The sequence below is a fragment of the Callospermophilus lateralis genome, chromosome 7, assembly GCF_048772815.1.
Source record: "Callospermophilus lateralis isolate mCalLat2 chromosome 7, mCalLat2.hap1, whole genome shotgun sequence".
NCBI classification, from domain to species: domain Eukaryota; kingdom Metazoa; phylum Chordata; class Mammalia; order Rodentia; family Sciuridae; genus Callospermophilus; species Callospermophilus lateralis.
Window position 1 is genome coordinate 123,317,369 of NC_135311.1, and position 17,895 is coordinate 123,335,263.

The following is a 17,895-nucleotide window of genomic DNA, read 5'->3' on the forward strand; positions in this document are numbered from 1 at the left end:
TGTCTAGTACCATATGAGACCCTCGATCACCATCTCAACAGGACTGTCCCCATTTTATACCTATGGTCTCACAGCTGTTGGGGTCTGTGTCTCTGATGCCAAAGCCTAAGCCTCTCATGCTACCCCAGAAAGAACTGAACCCAGAACCAGGTTTCCAGTGGCTTGACAGGCAGCTCTGTGGCCTTGGGGGTCTCCAGAAGAAGCTCACTGTCTGAGGAACTGTTTCAGAGGCCTGGGTGGAGGCCACCATGGCCAGGGTGCCCTGGAGCCACCTCTGCACGTAGAAGAATCCCGAACAATGCCCTGGTCCACACCATACCACATTGTGGAGAGAAAAACTAAGAACAGACTAGACCCCAGGCCTCTGAGCCCCACTGCACTGGGAGGCTGGGGACAGGCGAGCATGGCCAGTCTGGTCAGATACACACAGGGCTGCCGGGTGGCATTCAGAGAGCATGTTTATTTACAAAGCGCTTTACAAACATTACCTTATGCCTCCCCACAGCCCCCTGCGAGGTAGGTCAGTCGTCATATCTACAGTTTACAGATGGGGAGACTGAGGCACGGAATGGGGGTGTGGCCTGCCCCATTTTTAGGAGACCTTCCCACCCACCCATCAAAAAATAACGAAAGAAACAAAAAGCATTGATCCTCCATTCAGTTCTTCCGAACTAGGGGATGTGACCAGCTCGGCTCCAGCACACCCTGCCCCGGGGAGCAGCCTGACCAGGAGTCAAAGGGACCTCAACCCCAGGGGCCGTGGGTCAGCCTCGCAGACGGTCACTGGCCAAGCTGAGCATGACCAAGCCATGAAGGCCTGAAGGCTAAGGGAAGAGAGGGCTGAGGCGACCTCACTCTGCAGATGTCGGGTCAGGGAGGGGGGCTGGGAGGCAGGGGCAGATCCTGGTTCCGGAAAGCTCAGAGCACACGTCGGGAAGCAGCAGCGGAGAGGGTGGTGAGCAAGATACCCCAGGGCTGCAGGAGGCAGTGGGGTGAAGGAGGGCACCGCAGTTCCCCTGAAGAGGATGGTCAGTGTGTCCCACTGGCAAATCAGGGCCGAACCCTCAGGGGATGGACCAGCGCACCCTCCTCCTGTCTTCCTGTGTGCAGAAGGGCTGCGCCAGGTGGGAGCTGGCTTGGGACACTCGCTCTGCAAGGCCTCGCTCATCTCTAGCAAGGGCTCGTATGCAGTCAAGGGTCTTGGCCTGGGTCTCCCAGAGCTGGCCGTTCTGAGCCCCAGTCACTGTGCCCGGCAGTGCCAGGCCTTTCAGCACAGGCCTGCAGGACCCTCTGGAGGTGGGGCTGGGCTGAAGTCTTGCTCAGCCCCTCCTTGGCCCATAGCCTGCCCACAGATACAGTGAGAGGCGCTGTACACGGTGGAAGAGGCCATCGAGATGGCCCAGCGTCCACTCCGGCACTTTCCCTGTGGGACTATGGCTGAGCAGAGTTGGGGGACAAGTCCTCCTTGCCAGTGGGCCTGGCCCTGAGTGCACAGTGGGTGCCCCAGGCCAGAGGCCCCGCTATCTTGACTCCAGAGCCTCCAGGTACTCCAGGGCCACATCGTAGCAAAAGTGGTACTGATCCTGAGGAGAGGGAGAGAAGGGATCATGAGCCTGACCCCGCCCTTGTGCTGGGGAGCGGCCAAGCATGAGCCCTGGACCACCAGAGGGGAAGGGGAAAACCGGGACAACGTTCTGGCACCGCAGGACTAGACCAAGGCCCAAAGGTGGGGACCAGGTAGGGAAGGATGGGTGCTGCGGAACCTGGCCAAGCGCGGACCAGGAAAGAAGAGGCTGGGCATGGGACACGCGGCCCCTCACCATTGTCTCCACCATATTGGGCTTATAGTTCCGAAGCGTTTTGGCAGCAAAGAAAACATCCACCAGGCTGTGGCAGCGGATCATCTCCAGGACGGTGGCGCAGGCGCAGAAGGTGCCGCTGCGGCCTCCTCCATTTCTAAAGGAGACACACAAAAGGTTTGGGGCAGGGCTTTGGGAGCCTGGGGTGGGTGGAGCCTGGGCACCTGAGGGGGAAGGGGAAGGCCAGGCAATCAAAAGATGCCGGTCAGAGAGGCTGAAGGCCAAGGGCAGGGGCGGGGAGGGGCCAAAGGGCCCAGGGGTTAAGGTGGGATCTAAGGAAATAAGAGGGGAGGGGCTATAGACGCCAGAGGTGAGGGTCGTGGCTAAGAATCCAAAGAGGGAGGGGTCAAAGGGTGGGGCGGGGCCTGGCGGGAACGGAAGGGAGAGGCACGGCCCACAGGGTGGTCCCAGGACCAGGTTAAAGAGGCGGCTCAGACTCTGAAATGACATCTAAAGCTTTAGGTCATCTCAGAAAATACATCCTGGAGGAGGAACGGACTGCAGATTCCTTGAGAAAGGAGGCCATACACACTGGAAAGGAATGACAGTGAGACACAAGGGCAATGACAGAGAAGGGCAGTGGAGCAGCAAGGAGACACGGAGAGCAAAATGGAAAATGGACATGGGAAGCCTGTTCACCGCTGGGCAGCGCAAACACATGAGGCAGCTTCCCCAGACCCTCGGCTTCCCCCAGCCACGCTCTGTCCTAAGACTGCACCCTGTGGGGCGTCCCTTGGGGATGGGAGACCAAATTGGCCTCAGCCCCCTCTCCAGGGTTCTCTCCCCCTAGATCTGAAAGCCCTGAGGGTCCAGCTCAGGCTGACTCAGTCCCCTAGTGTGCCTGGCCTGGAACCGGGAGGGCTTGGAAAGTTCCAGAAAAGTGAAAAAGCAGGAAGCAAAGAAATGACTGAATGGAGCCACTGCATGGATTTGTGAATGGGGCATGATGGGAAGGAAGGAAGGGAGGGAGGAAGGGAAGGAGGGATGGATGGGATGCATGGCCCCTCACGACTAGAAGGGAGGGAGGAGGAGGGGAGGCAGGGGACACAGCCTGTGTGCCCTGCAAAAGCAAAGGCTGGAATTCCACTGGCATAAAAAACTACGCTGCAATCTCAAGAGGTGAAAAATTCTGACAAAAAACTTAATTGGTGAAATCCAATGTTTACAGAGGGTACCGGGCAGTTGTTCAGGGTCAAGTCTACACCCTGGAAACTGGGTTCCTCCCGGGAAGAAAGTGCCAGCCCTGGCTGGATGGGGACAGCCCATGGCCATCTGGAAGCCCAGAGGTTCCAGTGCCAGTCTTGAGGTCCTGTTAGATTGGACCTCTGCCCTTGCTCCTTGACCCCCCCACCTGTCCCTGCACACAGGCACTCACAGGCAGTGGACGATGGTGCGCCCGTCCCCACTCTCCGCCTGCCACTTGTCCACCTCAGCCAGCAGGTGCAGGAAGGCCTTCTTGGAGTCAGGCGTGTCCCGGTAGGCAGACCAGCGCAGGAACTGGAAGTGCCGCACCAGCAGGTGCCCCTCCTGCAGCTGGGTCGTGGGCAGCCAGCCAAAGGGATTTGACCATTGGGAGTCACAGGGGCCCCTAATGAGTGACCTCAAGAGGGCCACTCAAGGCTGCCCCAGCGGCCCTCATCCCATTCTCACCCTTGGGCTCCTCGGATCACATACCCGAGAGATGTTCTGCACCCGGAACACTCGGGCCACCAAGTCCTCATCCGCGGTGCCTGACACGAACTCCACCTCCATGAGGCCGTACTGCTGCCGGCCAGGCTCCGGCCAGTACTGCAGGCAGGGCTGGGGCAAGTGTGGAGAGAGGGGAGCTGGTAGAGCCAAGCCAGGACCCCGCCATAGCCACCCCACCTGGGCTCCTTGCTTGCTCCTGTATCCTGGCCCACCCACTCACTCCAGACTCACCAGTCCCCCCTCTCTCCATAACCCACCCACCAGCTGCAGCACACACCTGCCCCCAGGGGTCCAGCACTGACACATCAGATCAGCCAAGACCAACCATTCACAGACAGGGCAGTGGCGCCCATGGCCGTGTGGCTAGAACCCTATACCTTCACACACTCACACACATGTGTGCAAAACATGCACTTACACATGAAGCCACCTTCCAGGAATAGGCCCAGGTCTCCCCGCTCACCCCAGAACCAGCCCCTCAGGTTCCCTCACTGCCTCTGCCCTCGGCTCACAGAGGTGGGGTATCCCTCATGCTGCATCAGCGCTCAGCACCCCAACCCTGCCCCAGGGCCCCACAGAGTCAGGGTGCTACACAGCTGCCCCCACCAGACCACAGACTGGAGGCAGGGAGGCACCTGGCCCCCCCACACACACACACAATACAGGCGGATCAGCCAAGAGCCCCAGGGTCTAGCTCCTCTCTGCCTGGAGCCCAGCAGAGGATCTTCCCTTCCATCTATGAAACCAGGCTAAGTTCACTTACCTCCCTGAGCCTCAGTTTCCTTCTCTGTAAAACAGGGACCATCACAGGACCCGTTCTCGTGAGGTTACCATGAGGACCATGGGAAAGGAGCATAAGGACACTCTGCACTGTGCTGTGTCTGGCATGTGGCAGATACTCAGCATGTGTCAGGGACAGAGATGCTGAGGATACCGTCACTACTGAGGCTGGCCCCTAAATGCATCCCAAATGATACCCCAAGTTCTATCAGCTTTCCTCTGACCACCAAGACAGACCCTGCCTTCCTCCCTCCACCTGGGGCCCCAGCAAATCCTCGAACGTGCTACTCCCTCCCCAGATGGCTCTTCCCACCACTTCACCCGCAGAACACTACCCTTCCCCCACATCTTGACCGGGACACTCCCTGCTCTGGGAAGCCCTCCTCACATGCTGTCCCCAGGCCTGAGTCTCGTGCCAGCTCCACAACAGCCTTTCTCCTCTGGGCCATCACTATCTGTTTCTCAACCTGCTTCCTCCTGGACCATGAGATCTAGGAGATGCTGAGTCCTCTGTCTGCCCACGGGCAGGGAGCTATCCCTGGGAAAAGTTGGCTGAACACCTGAGCAATCTGATGAGCAATGAGCAAAGTCTACGAGGTCCCTCTCAGTCCCTGTCCCCCATCTTGGCAAAGATAGATGTCTGCCCTGCCACACCTGGGACTCTCCAGATCCCCACCCTGGGCCTAGGCCCTTCCCTGCAGAGTCCTGTCATGTAGCCAAGAGCCTGACTCACAAAGAGCCCAGCTAGCCAGGCACAGGGGCACACACCTGTAATCCCAGCTACTCAGGGGGCTGAGGCAGGAGGATCGTAATTTGGAGGCCAGGCTGGGCAACTTAGTAAAACCCTGTCTCAAAATAAAAAATAAAATGGTAGAGGGTGTAGCTCAGTAGTAAAACACTTGCCTAGCATGTGCCTGGGTTTAATCCCCAGTACCTTGCTGGGAGGGGTGGGGACAGCCAGCTACAGTCTTCCTCCACATCATCAGTAGGAGGCCACTGTGCTTCTTTTACAAAAAAATCTTCCTGACATCCTGGGGCAGAAAGTGGGGACTGTAAGGAGGTCCAAAGTCCTAGGGCATGTGATCAAACCAGGTAAGAAGGCTGGGCATCTGTACTTACGGAGGCTCCAGCCCTGGGAGTCCCAAAAGGAAATGGGGAGAGTGAAAGGGGCCATCACCAGGCTGAGATCACCAAGCCAGTGTCTGGCCAACCTCAGAATCAACTGTCACCTGTTTATCTTCATACCTGCCACATTCAGCGTGCCCACACAGGCAGACACAGCACAGTGCCCTATAATAAAAGCTCCTGTGATGGTCTCCATTTTACAGAGAAGGAAACTAAGGCTCAAAGAGGTAAATTACGTGATGTAGGTCAAACCATCAAGAAATCGGAGGCTTGAATTTTACTCTAGCCAAAGGCCCCCTGTCTGGCAGTTTAGTTGAGATACTGATAAAGTTCCTAGAAAAACCTCTGAATGAGGCAGGATGGGAGGCAAGCTCCCAGTTATGTGACCTTGGAGATATCCCTACCCCAAGGTCATTGTCGGTCATAAATGAGACCATAAGTGCAAAGCAGAGTCCACACTTACTGCGGGTACTCCATAAAAAGCAGCTGTTTTGCTCCAGTCTGATACCCCTGTTTTACAGACAAGGAAACGGAGGCTCTAGGACAGAGTATGACTGAACTGAGGTCACACAACAACATGCGGTGCAGCTGGGCCCCAACTCTTGATTTGGGGGACGGTGACCTTGAACCCATGAAGGCCTTGGACAGCGGGGACCCTCACCCAGGCGGAGTTGGACTGGTTCAGCTGGTTGAGCATGACGATGGAGGTGCACCCATAGTCGTAGACCAGGCGCCAGAAGTCAGGGGTGGTACTCTGCAGGGGGTGCAGGGTCACGATGAAGGCCGCACTCCGAGTGTAGCTCTGCAGGGACACCAGCACTCAGTGGGCAGTTCACTGCCCCTAGAGTGGGCTGAGCTCTGCTATAGGCCATCTTCCTGCACCTGCAGTGGCCACATCAGAGGCTGCCCGGCACACTGAGGCCTGAGTTGACAGGTGGGCCCCAGGCCTCTAGTGCCCAGACCCCCCCACAAACTAAAACAGCAACCGATCCCCAGGGCGGAGCCAGCTGGCCTGGCCTCAGCATCTGCACCTGCTGCCTCGCCCGATTTCCCAAATGTCTGCATGGCTCTCTCCCTCATTGCTTGCTGGTCTTTGCTGAACTCACCTCTTCAAAGAAGCCCTCCCTTGCCACCTCATCAAAAATGCTCACACACACAAACCAACATTCAATGCTCCTGCCCAGAGATTTCACATTGCAATCAAGAGCACACCTCCCTGGGCCTGCAGGGGACCCTCTGCTCCCCGACTCTGGTCTCCATGTCTGGGTGGCCCCCCCTTTGCTCACTCCTCCCCGGGCAGGTTTGCTCAGCTCAGCCCCCTCCTCTTGGAAGACATGACACAGCCACTGACCCCTGAAAACATGATGGCCTGTCCCTAGTGGGAGGGGCGGCCTGTGTGTGTACAGCCGAAGACAGGCTGACAGGCAAGGGCACACCCAGCCCACGTGACAAACATGAAGCCACATTCTCTGGTCTCATCTGCAACACCTGACTCTGACACCTGACTCAACACCTCTCGACTGGCTCCAGCCGAGGAGAGGAACACAGGTGGAACTCACAGGCTCCTCCCCGAGGCATCCCCAGCCCCCATCTCCCGCTCTGCTTGCAACACACAGTAAAGGAGGTGCAGCCCCCTGAGTGGGGGTGGCGGGGCAAGAAAAGGGACTTCTAAATGGTTTCCGAGCCCTCAGACAACACTGCCAGGTAGGACCAGGGAGCGCGTCCCCAACTGCAGACCAGGAGCAGGGTCCAGCTGCACCTTCCAGGACACGCTGTCCCGGCTCCCAGCTTCAGGTTCCCAGCCCAGCTCCAAACCTTCAAGGCCTCCCCAGCCAAGGCCCCTGCGGGCTGGTCTTGAAGACGGCCCCACCTGGCTTCACAACCCAGAGCCCAGCACACTGAGAGCAACACCTGAGGGGGTCACTGGCTTGGACAACGTCCTGAAGGAGGTCAGCAGGAGTAGGAGGGCTGCCCCCTGAGCCCTCAATAGGCAGAGGGTGCCCCCAACCAGAGCCCTCGCTCTGCTCCCTGGTCCTTTCCAGGCGCTGCTGGGAGGGGGAGTTCCGGAGCCCGCCGCACCCCCGAGCTCTCACGTCAGTCAGGGCTGCGTTGATGTAGTTGTTGGGGTCCCCGTCGGTGGAGATGAGGAAGGGCAGGCAGCGGTCAGGCGGCAGGACGTCCATGCTGCGGTTCTTGTCGCGGTTCCGGGGCAGCAGGGCGATGCTGCACTCCTCCACATCCAGCGGTGGCGTGACCGAGTTCAGGGTCTACAAAGAGCAGGGTGGACACTGGGCAGGGCGGTTAACCCTATGTGGTGGACGGAGACACTGAGGTCTAGAGAGAAGGGACAGGAGTGGAGGCCTGGCTGGGCAGGGCCCGGGCTGAGCTATGGAGAGCAGACTCGGTCCCCCTGCCATCCACGTAAACCCCAACAACTACAGTAGCCCTCGGCCTCAGTTTTCCTCAACTGTAAAATAGGAAAATAATATGCCTACTTCCAGGGGCTGCTGGGAGGAAAAAGTGAGAGCTGGCTGAGCACCGGGCAGAGCGCGGCTCAGCAGGCCAGTGTGTAGGAGCAGTGAGGATCAGCACTGGCCTGGCAGGGCTGCAATGCCCTGAAACCCCTGCTCCCATACAGCAGACCCAGGTGCCAGGCCGAGGTGGCCACTGTCCTTGGTCACAGAACACAAGTCCTGAGCACCTGGTACTGAATAAAGCCACCCTTCTGCCTGCAGGTCTCGTGCATCCAGATCTGTGGGTCTCCTGCCTCTTTCTCTTGTTTGGGGACCCCTCACAGGGAACCCAACCCTATCTTGATCTTCGAGCTTGACACCCTTCCCCAGGCATCGCTAGTAGCATTTCCTGTGAGGTCACCCAGGTGGCTCTAGAGCCCTGGCACATGAGGTCCAGCTGTACCTGCCAAGATCTCTGGAGAGGGAGGACACTGGACTCACTGCCTGCCTGGGGACCAGGAGACTGCTCTAGAGATAGGCAATAGGCCTTCCCTGCTCTCAGCCATGCAGCATGGTGAGGCAGAACCAGGCAACCAAAGCGGGCCCATCAGCGTGCTCCACCTCCTGGTCCCATCAGGGATGGAAACACAAGAGTTGGGTCTAGGGTTTTCACTGGGGCTGTTGGAAGCAGCAAGGGTCTTTCTCCAGAGTCCCTGACATGACTGACATGATCCTGGCACTGCCGAGTCCCGGCTGTGGGTCTGAGAATGAAGCCAAGAACAGGAGAGTAGAACCAAGAATGGACAGAGACCAAAGGACATCATCGTCTGAGCCCCTGGATCCAGCCATAACTGAATCCACACCACCCTCAGGGTCCCCAGTTACAGGAGTCAGCGAGCTGAATTTTTATCACAACCAAAAGAATCCTGATGACTACAAATGCTACATGGGCAATGTGAACTATCTTTCTTCTCTGGGCAAAAAAATGGAGGTTTAAAGAAGTCAAGTGACTTGTTCAAGACCACTCACAGCACCCAACTAGTCAAGCCAGGATGTGACCCCAGGTTTATTTAACTTTGAAGCTTAACCATGCTGAGGCAGCACTCCTCCACTGTCCCAGTATCCTTCCTAGTAACCCAACGCTTCCCCTCCACCTGTGTCTCTATCTAGGCCCTTCTGCTTGGTCCTCAATGCCTATGGTACTCAGAACCTCCCAGCATGTGCACACACGCATCCATCCCCCACCTGGAACTCTTCCCGCAGCTGGGAGGAATTGCTCTGAGGGTCAATGCGGATCATCTCCTTGTAAGTGGCCTTGAACTCGTTGACAGGGATGGTGGTCTCCCCACACAGGCAGGCCTCCAGGATTGCATCATGGATGAAGATGTACTGTTCCTGGAACAGCAGATGAGAATATGAGAGGAGCAGAGGACCAGAAGCTGGGGATGTGCAGGAGAGAGGGTCTCAGTGAGCTCAAGGCCGAGGCGGGGCCTCTAAGGCGGAGTCTGGTCCTACCTAAGCAGCCTTCACGGACCTGCTAGCTCATCTCACACTGCATCCCCACAACACCCTGGGAGATCCTCTTAGAGGTGAGGGGACAGCCCCAGGTCACAGATCTAGTGAGGACACAAACCCGGGTATGTCCTGACTTCAGCACCCTTTGCTGTTTGACCCCCACACCCTGCTCCAGGGGCTGAGTTTGAGGGATCCTAAGAGGTGCGCAGCCCACCTCGCCAGACCACCTGCGGAAGGGAAGAGCCCAAGGACACCTTCAGATACATGCCCCCCTCCCGGAGCTCCTTGTAAGAGATCCAAGTCCAGAAGCAGTGGTGGGGACAGGGTGGGGTCCCCGCACCTCGGTCTGGATCATGTTGACGCGCCGGGAGCAGAGGGTCTTCACGCAGTTGTAAATGTCCACGACACCCTCACACTCCGCCATGTCCAGCATCACATCCAGGACAATGTAACAACCTGTGCGGCCGGTGCCAGCGCTGGGGAGAGAGAGGCCCCAGGGCACATCAGGGATGGGAACCCAGGACCAAGGAGAAGAAGGAAGAGAGGAGCTGGAGCCCAGAGAGAAATGACCCAGCAAGGAGGCACCAGGGAGCAGGCTGCTGGAAGAGCTCTGGTGCCTTGTGACAGGGGACAGAGTTGGAGAGGGGCCTCAGGAGAAGGAGCGGAGGGGAAAGGAGAGAGGGAGGCAGAGGTGAAGCCAGTCCAACTTTGCTATTAGACAAAGATGATGTCAGAGCTCACTCCAAGAATGTTCTTTCCTCCTGGTGTCCCCAGCTCTCCTGCACATCCCTCAAAACCCCACAGCTCATACCCATCACATCCTCAGTGGAACCTCCATCGCTTCTAGGCAGGTATCATTCTTCTGAGCTTCTGGAGCCATCTGCCTCCTGGCTTCATGAAAACACTTCCAGCCACATAGTCATGGTGGATGTGGCTGCCTCCCTAACCCCCAGGAGCCCAATGAGAGCTGGGCTGTGTTGGGTTCATCACTGTGACCTGCGTGCCCAGCACCAGAGCTAAGGGAGAGCAGGTACAAAGATGACACTAAGATTTCACATCTGAAAATGGTGGCATTGAAGTTTCAGGGAGGACATACAACGACTCCCTATCCTGTCCCCTGCTGGACGGGCCTTAAGTCAGCACAACCCCTTGGGAAAACTACTTGGCAGATTCTGCTAAAGCTGAACGTTCACACAGACGGCATTTCTACTCCTACATACGATCCCACAGAAATGCTTGTATTTCTTGACCAAAAGACATGCACTCGGCTGTCCTTAGCACTGCTATTTTATTTCAGCACCGCTATTCCTAACAGCTCAAAACTGCAACCATCCCAAAGGCCTGGCAACAGCAGGATGGACGAATATGTCGTAGCCGACTCGCCCAGAAGAAAAGGATACAACCTACAAACATGAGATGGACCGAAGACGTCGGCAAAGAGCACCTGTGCAGGACTCTATTTATGTCAAGTCCAAACACAAGACCAGGGCTGAGAAGTCAGGCCAGTGATGGCTCTGGAAGGCGAGTACATTCTAGAACTGGGTAAAGGGGCCTCTGGGTTCTATGGATATTCTGCTTCTTGATCTGAGAGGAGCGACCAGTGTGTTCAGTCTGTGAAAATTCACAACGTTCCATGTACATTTAATGATTTGAGATCTAAGTATATTTTGCTTTAAGTATCTATCCATAAAGTCTTAGATTTTAAAGATGACATCTTAAAGACATACAAAGAAAAGCTGGCTTGGAGGAGGCAGGGCAGGGACAGAAAAGAGTCTGTCATGACACTGGGGAAGCTGAGGAGCCAGGACTAGCTCTAGAGGCCATGGATTTGCAGCCTCAAGAGACTCGCTGAAGCCCAAGGGTTAGTGGAGGGACGGAGGACACAGCAGAGAGAGTAAGGACAGTCGGGGTCACAGGAGGACAACCAGGCAAGAGCTATGGAGGGAAGCCAGGGACATGCAAGGCCCACTGGGGGTGGGGGAGAAGGGACGAAGTCCTCTCAGCCCCTGGAAACCCAGAACACCTGATGGGCAGGAGCGGGCTGGACTGACTGGGCCTGGTGCTGTGCCACCCCTGCAGCCCCTCAGGGCTCAGGACCTCCTCAGCATCACACAGGTCTTGGGGCACATGTGGATGCCAACCTCAGAGCCAAAACTCAAAGATAAAGGGGGTTATTCTCTTCTGCCCCGTCTCCAAGCAGGCTGAGCCAGGCCCAGTCCCTCTTGGGGGTCCTGAGCCTGCCCACCCCACTCCACCCCAGCACAGCACCAAGCCCCTTCCCGGGACCCCCTGGCCCTCCCACCTGCAGTGGATGACGATGGGCCCAGCATCGGGTGGGGTAGAGGCCTTCACGCGCCGGATAAAGGCCAGCAGCCCGGTGGCATGGTAGGGGACACCATGCTCAGGCCATGCTGTGAAGTGGAACTGGCGGACCTCATGCCGGGCAGAGTAGCCCCTCTGTGGAGACAATGGGAAGGACAGTCACCATCGCTGGCAGCCTCTGAAAGATACTGCATGTGCCAGGCACTGTGGGGAGTGCCTCCTCGTGTTCACAGGTGAGGTTCGGTACTGGAGAGGAAGGGATAAACGTCCACTGTACCAGAGAGGGAACTGAGGCCCACGGAGGAGAAGCCACCATCCCAAGGATGGACAGGCAGATGTCACACAGCACTTGGACAGAGCTCTGCCTGATATTTACACCCACACTGTTAAAACACGGGCCTGTCGTGTAAACCCAGGTCGTTTTGACTCTCGGGCCTTCCTTGCAAGGGGGAAACTGTCCCTCCCCTAAGGATTTTACTGGGCAGACAACCGGACTGTGGACAGGGCTTACTGGCCAGTCACCTAAGCCTCAATTTCCTTACCTGTAAAATGGAGCTAATGGTCAGCACCTAGGCCAGAGCTTTCCAGGGATGCACTAACATGTGACAGGCTGGCCACAGTGCCCCAGAGGGTAGGACCAACACCAAACAGCCGTCGTCAAACTCCCCTTGGAGCCACCCGCAAAGACAGTGCCTTCCATCTACCACGATTCTCCCAGAAAGCAGGTGGCCTCCTGCCAGGTGCTGCCCTGGGCACCCCTCCCGCTCCCTGGGCTGCAGGAACAGGTATGGGGAGACTCACCCTCTCCAGGGCAAAGGTGCGCACCACGTACTCAGCCAGCGTCTCCGTCTTCACCAGTGTTATCTTGATGTCCCCGTACATGTCTGAGTCCTCTGGCCAATACCGTGAGCACTTTACCTGCAACCCCCAGAGGACAGGACTCAGTGGAGCCCTCGCTGCCCCAGGGCCCACCCACCCCAGTTCACCCCCAGCCCTGCTTACCCTGCCCACCTCCACCAGCTTGGTGATCATGACGATGCTGGAGCAGTGCTCCTGCCACACCATGCGCCAGAAGTCATAGATCATCTCGGGCTTTGGCCCTGGGGGTGCAGAAGGTGCCTGTCCCTGAGCCAAGTGTCTGCCTGCTGCCCAGCACTGCTGCCCCAGGCCAGGCGGCTCTCTGGGCTCCAGTGAGGGCTTCATGCTCACCCACATACACCCACCAGCTGCCAACTCATGCCTGGAGGGCCCCGGGGTGGGCAGCATCAGGGGAGGGCCTGGCTGGAGAGCCCCGTCATGCTGAGTGGGACCCAGGAAGCAGAGCTGGAGGGCAGATCTTTGGTCCATGGGGCAAGTCTCCAAGAAGGATGGACGAATCGACAGGGGGATAAGACTCAGCCAAATGGGACCCAGGAGGCCACTACACCAGATGCACAACCCACACCCACCAGGACTGGGCCTGCACAGCCCTTTCACGTATACCACCATGGAGACAGACAGATGGACCAGAATTACAGATGAACCATCACATCAGGAGATATGAACCCAGAGAGGACAGAGGCTGAGACACAGATGCTAACAGACCAAGGCAAAGAGAGTGGGGATCAGACACAGGACAGAGACACATGGGGAAGCAGACAGGGAGCCACGCAGGTCACCAGGGAAAGCAGACAGGCAGGCATTTCAACACAGGGAGGCGCCCGCGGGCAGAGGGGCCGGGTACCTTGTGTGGCTATGAAGTGGTTTGACCTGTGGTAACCCTGCAACAGAAGAGGGTGTGGTAAGACCCCAGGGAGCAGCTCCTAATGCTCAGCCCCTCCTCCTCTCCCCCAGCAGCACCCCTACCCCACTAAGGAACTGCCACACTCATGGCCAGGGCCTTCTGAACAGGGTGAGCTTGTCCTCCTGTCCCCAAGGAAGGGAATACAAGTGGGACACCAGCATCTTGCTGTGCGACCCCCAGAGAGGACATGACTCCCTTGTGGGCCTGGAGGGTCTCCCAATTCACAAAGTGGGGAGGGGGTTATCTGTTTAAAATGAGGCTAATATTTGGAGAAAAAGTTCAAGGTGACTCTGCCCTGTTCCCAGAGTCCCAGAAGCCCTAATCCACCCCAGACCCCAAAGGTGTCAGCTCTTCCAACCCCCCTCAGGGCATTCAGGATAGAGGGTCCACAGCCATGAGGCCCCGCCCCCACCTCGGTCACCCAGCTTAGGGGGACCTGATGAAGGCTTCAGGTTTGGAAGCAAATGGCTCTTAGATAAAATGCTCAAATCTTTAAAAGCAATTACAATGATGGCAATGAACTTTTCTGAGACCCTGTTACGGCTGCACACTGTGCTAAGCACTTCACCTGCATTACCCTGAACAAAAAGAGGTCAAGGGCTACTTCATCCTGCATCGCCAGGGCCCTGAGCGAGGAGAGGCCCCAGGGCAATAGCCCGAGGGTCCCCGTCAGGCCCTCATCTTTCTGGGACAGAGAGCCCACCCAATACCCAGGGCACCAGTGCAGGCAGAGCAGAAAAGGGAAGAAGTACTGCAGGGCAGAAGAGAGAAAACCATCAAGTTCAGCCCCTGCTACCCCCTTGCCCCCAGCTCACTGCAACTAACTCTTCTGGCCCCTTGGACTTCCCAGGCCCAAGAAGCCCTGGGCCAGACTGCCCAGGTTCCAATGCCAGCTCCACCTCTTTTCTAGCTGCATACACTGAAGCCAACAGCCTTTCATCCTGCTGTGCCTCCAAGTCCACACCCCTAGGGTGGAACGGCCACACTACTTCCCTCCCAGGGCAGTCCTGAGGAGAAAATAAAGCAATCAATGTTGAGTGTTTGGCACTGTGTCAAGCACCAAGTCCACACTTAATAGTTGCTCTTATGCTACGACTACTGATGTAAAGGTCCAGCAGTGTCCCTGAAGATCCAACAGTGTCAATGTCAAGAACTGCTCGAGTGGGAGGTTCTTTACTGTAGGGCTGAGGATCCAAGTCTGGGAGTCTAATGGGCCCAGTTCCCAGCTGTAGCTCTGCCAAGCAGTAGCTGTGAGAATCTGAACCCCAGGAGGGGACTTCTGTCTTGGAGATCTTGGTAAAGGCAGACCAGGATTCAGAAGACCTGAGCTGGGGCCTGGGGCTGGGCATTGCCAACCAGCTCCTGAGGCTCCTGATACTGCAGGGCCTCGAGCACCCTGAGGAGCAGGGCTCTCGACTTTTTTTTTTTGGTAGCTGGAGATGGACAGCAGGCCTTTATTTTGTTTATGTTTATGTGGTGCTAAGATCAAACCCAGTGCCTCACACATTTCTAAGCCACTGTTTTCCTCTGCAATAGGAGGCCAACAGCAAGACATATGCTCAGATGCAGTTGTTACCTTCTATGAAAAGGAACAAAACCCAAAGTAACTAGTACTGAAAAGGGTCACTCAATCCCCACAATGGCAGCCTCTCCAGGTCTACCCTAAATCCCTCCTGCTGCCGCTCTAAGCCACTGTTTCTGTAAGAGGCCAGAAGAGTTAGGTGGAGGAGGACGAGGGCTGTCCAGGGGATGCCCTCCCACTCTTGGCACCAGCCAAGTAGAAACAGCCTATCCCACCTCAAATCAGGGTCCCTAAGAATCCCCCAAGGCTAGACACCTCATCAGATTCAGCCACCTCTGAATACTGCACCCCAGGGCCCAGGACAGGGCCAGTGCTCAAGCACCAGTCAGTAGATAACAGAGGAATAGAACTCAATTAAAACTGACCAACTGGACTGGGGATGTGGCTCAGGGGTAGAGCACGAGACCTTGAGTTCTATCCCTGGCACTGCTTCCAAAAAAAAGATCAATTTGACAAATAAGCAGCTGGTCTAAAATTCAGCTCTGTTCTGCTGAACCCCCAGGACCTTCTCTCTTGATGTTTGGAGGCATCATTCTGAAGAAAGCATGATCCAGGGGTCCATTTTGAAGCAAGTGTTTAAGCAATGAACCTCCATATCTGCAAATTATCTTTAAAAAAAAAAATTTAGTTGTAGTTGGATACAATGCCTTTATTTTATTTATTTATTTTTATGTGGTGCTGAGGATGGAACCCAGGGCCTCATACATGCAAGGCAAGTGCTCTGCCACTGAGCCACATCCCCAGCCCTGCACATTATCTTTTAAAATACATGTATACTATTGCACCATTATGTGACAGAGAGGACACACGTGGAAGTTTAAACTTATCAAATTTTAAAGGAGGCTGAGTAGAATACCTCGCACAAACCCACCTTAGATACCAGCATTAGAGAGCATCCGCCCCAGCTCCAGGAAGATGCGCAGGGCCTGGGAACCTCTCCTAGTCACACATCTAAACCCTTGCTGGAGTCTGAGGGACACTTGTCTGCATTATAGGCAAGAACCCCTGGCATCCCAATGCTCCCCAAAGAACAAGAACCACAGTGTGGCCAGGTATGGTGGTACACGCCTATAATCCAAGAGACTTGGGAGGCTGAGGCAGGAAGATTACAAGTTCAAAGCCAGCCTCAGCAACTAAACATGAGGCCTAAGCAACTTAGTGAGACCCTGTCTCAAAATAAAAACAGCTGGCTAGGTGCAGGGCACGTGCCTGGATCCCAAAGGCTCAGGAGGCTGAGGCAGGAGGATTGCAAGTTCAAAGCCAGCCTCAGCAATGGAGAGGCACTAAGCAACTCAGTAAGACCCTGTCTCTAAATAAAATGCAAAATAGGGCTGGGGATGTGGCTCATTGGTCAAGTGCCCCTAAGTTCAATCCCCAGTATGAAAAAAAATAAACTAAAAAGGGCTGGGGATATGGCTCAGTGGTTAAGCAACCCTGGGTTAAAAACAACAACATCAAAAAAAAAACAGTGTGGTGTGAGGGATAAGGTTGGATTTTGGCTTTGAGCAAGTCACTTTTTTCATCTGTCAAATGCTCGTCAACAGGGTCCCCACCTCACAGAGTGCGGTAAAGGTGAAACATGTATTTAAAGTGCCTGGCACACAGCAGGCAGCGGGTCAGTGACACGGCTGCAAACAGGCATTGCAAGATGAACTAAGCTAAGTCTCCCAAGGGTCTGACAAAAAGGGACAGAATGGGGCAGGCACTCCACGCAGGGCGCGCCCACAGTCCTCAAAGCCGCCACCTTTTGTGAGCCTAATCCTTCTTCCAAATTGGAGAATTTTACAAACCAGCTCTGTGACTGCATTTAAAATAAGGGGTACATCTGGGATAATCGATCATCTCTGCCAAATGTGACTGTGGGGACCTTTCACTTTCTATGTCAGTCTCTCCACATCGTCTGAAAGTCTGATAACAAGCAGAATGTTAGCAATGATAAAAAAAAAAAAAGCAAGAAATGTGTTTTTTAAAGGAAAATAGAAGAGGAATCCTCAAAATAGCAAAGAATCCCAATCATTAAATATAATGAAAATAGAATATATGAATTAAAAATAAAATCAGAGGCTCCCTTGATGAATCAGGGTTTTAATTCTTCAAAAGAAGATGGTACAATTTTTTTTTAATAGATACCCAACCACTCCCTTAAAAAAACATTCCAACTGGGAGACACTGAGGGTAAACTGGTTGGAGTTGAGTTTTACACAAACTGATCGTGGCAGGGTTTGAACGCTCAGGAATCTAGTTTTAGGGGGACTGAACAGGAACGGTCTAAAGACCCTGACCCCTAAGTAGCAGAGACAAGACCACCCAGGGTAGCTTCCCCCATCCCCCTCTCTCAAGGGCCCTGCAGAAGGTACAGCCAGCAAGGTTCATGGGGAATAGGGGGCAGGGTTGAGGACAAAGGTGAAGACAGGGGTGGCCAGAGCAGCGGGCCAGGTGAAGCACTCCAACACTGCCACCTATCTCAAAGTGGGGGAGGAGGGGAGGAGCTGCTTACAACAGGGATCCTGTGTCTGTCTTTAGCCCCGGGCCACCCCTGGCAAGGCGGCTGAAGTGGACACTGGTGCTGGGCACACAAGGAGAGGGGAAGGAGCAGGGGAGAGAGAGCCAGAGACAAAGTCTGAGATACAGCCAGTCAGACAGACAGGAGGAGAAGCAGGAGGAGGGGGAGATACTTACTTCTCGGTTTATCCGAATCTTAATGATTCCAGTGAGGGAACAGGACAAAGCAAAAGAGACAGATGTTAGGCCAGAGGCAGAGAAGGTGGGCCTGGCCGGCACAGGAGT

At 55.6% G+C, this 17,895-nt stretch overlaps 1 protein-coding gene across 3 annotated transcripts in view; it reads right to left on the minus strand.

Moving 5' to 3' along the window:
• Window positions 1–373: 373 nt before the first annotated feature.
• The window catches only part of Ptpru (protein tyrosine phosphatase receptor type U), a 71,471-nt gene continuing 53,949 nt past the window's right edge, over window positions 374–17,895 (minus strand). The window contains exons 19-30 of one of the 3 annotated variants that reach the window (XM_076860900.1): window positions 13,467–13,503; window positions 12,746–12,843; window positions 12,545–12,661; window positions 11,724–11,878; window positions 9,762–9,897; window positions 9,152–9,301; window positions 7,547–7,720; window positions 6,115–6,255; window positions 3,534–3,659; window positions 3,235–3,392; window positions 1,821–1,956; window positions 376–1,583 (exon numbers count right to left, since the gene is read on the minus strand). In XM_076860900.1, coding sequence (XP_076717015.1) covers window positions 1,521–1,583; window positions 1,821–1,956; window positions 3,235–3,392; window positions 3,534–3,659; window positions 6,115–6,255; window positions 7,547–7,720; window positions 9,152–9,301; window positions 9,762–9,897; window positions 11,724–11,878; window positions 12,545–12,661; window positions 12,746–12,843; window positions 13,467–13,503 — 1,491 coding nt within the window. In that variant the 3' untranslated portion in view covers window positions 376–1,520. Of the gene's footprint in view, window positions 1,584–1,820; window positions 1,957–3,234; window positions 3,393–3,533; window positions 3,660–6,114; window positions 6,256–7,546; window positions 7,721–9,151; window positions 9,302–9,761; window positions 9,898–11,723; window positions 11,879–12,544; window positions 12,844–13,466; window positions 13,504–17,895 lie in introns of all 3 variants that reach the window. The other 2 variants (XM_076860899.1, XM_076860901.1) reach the window with 2 other exon arrangements.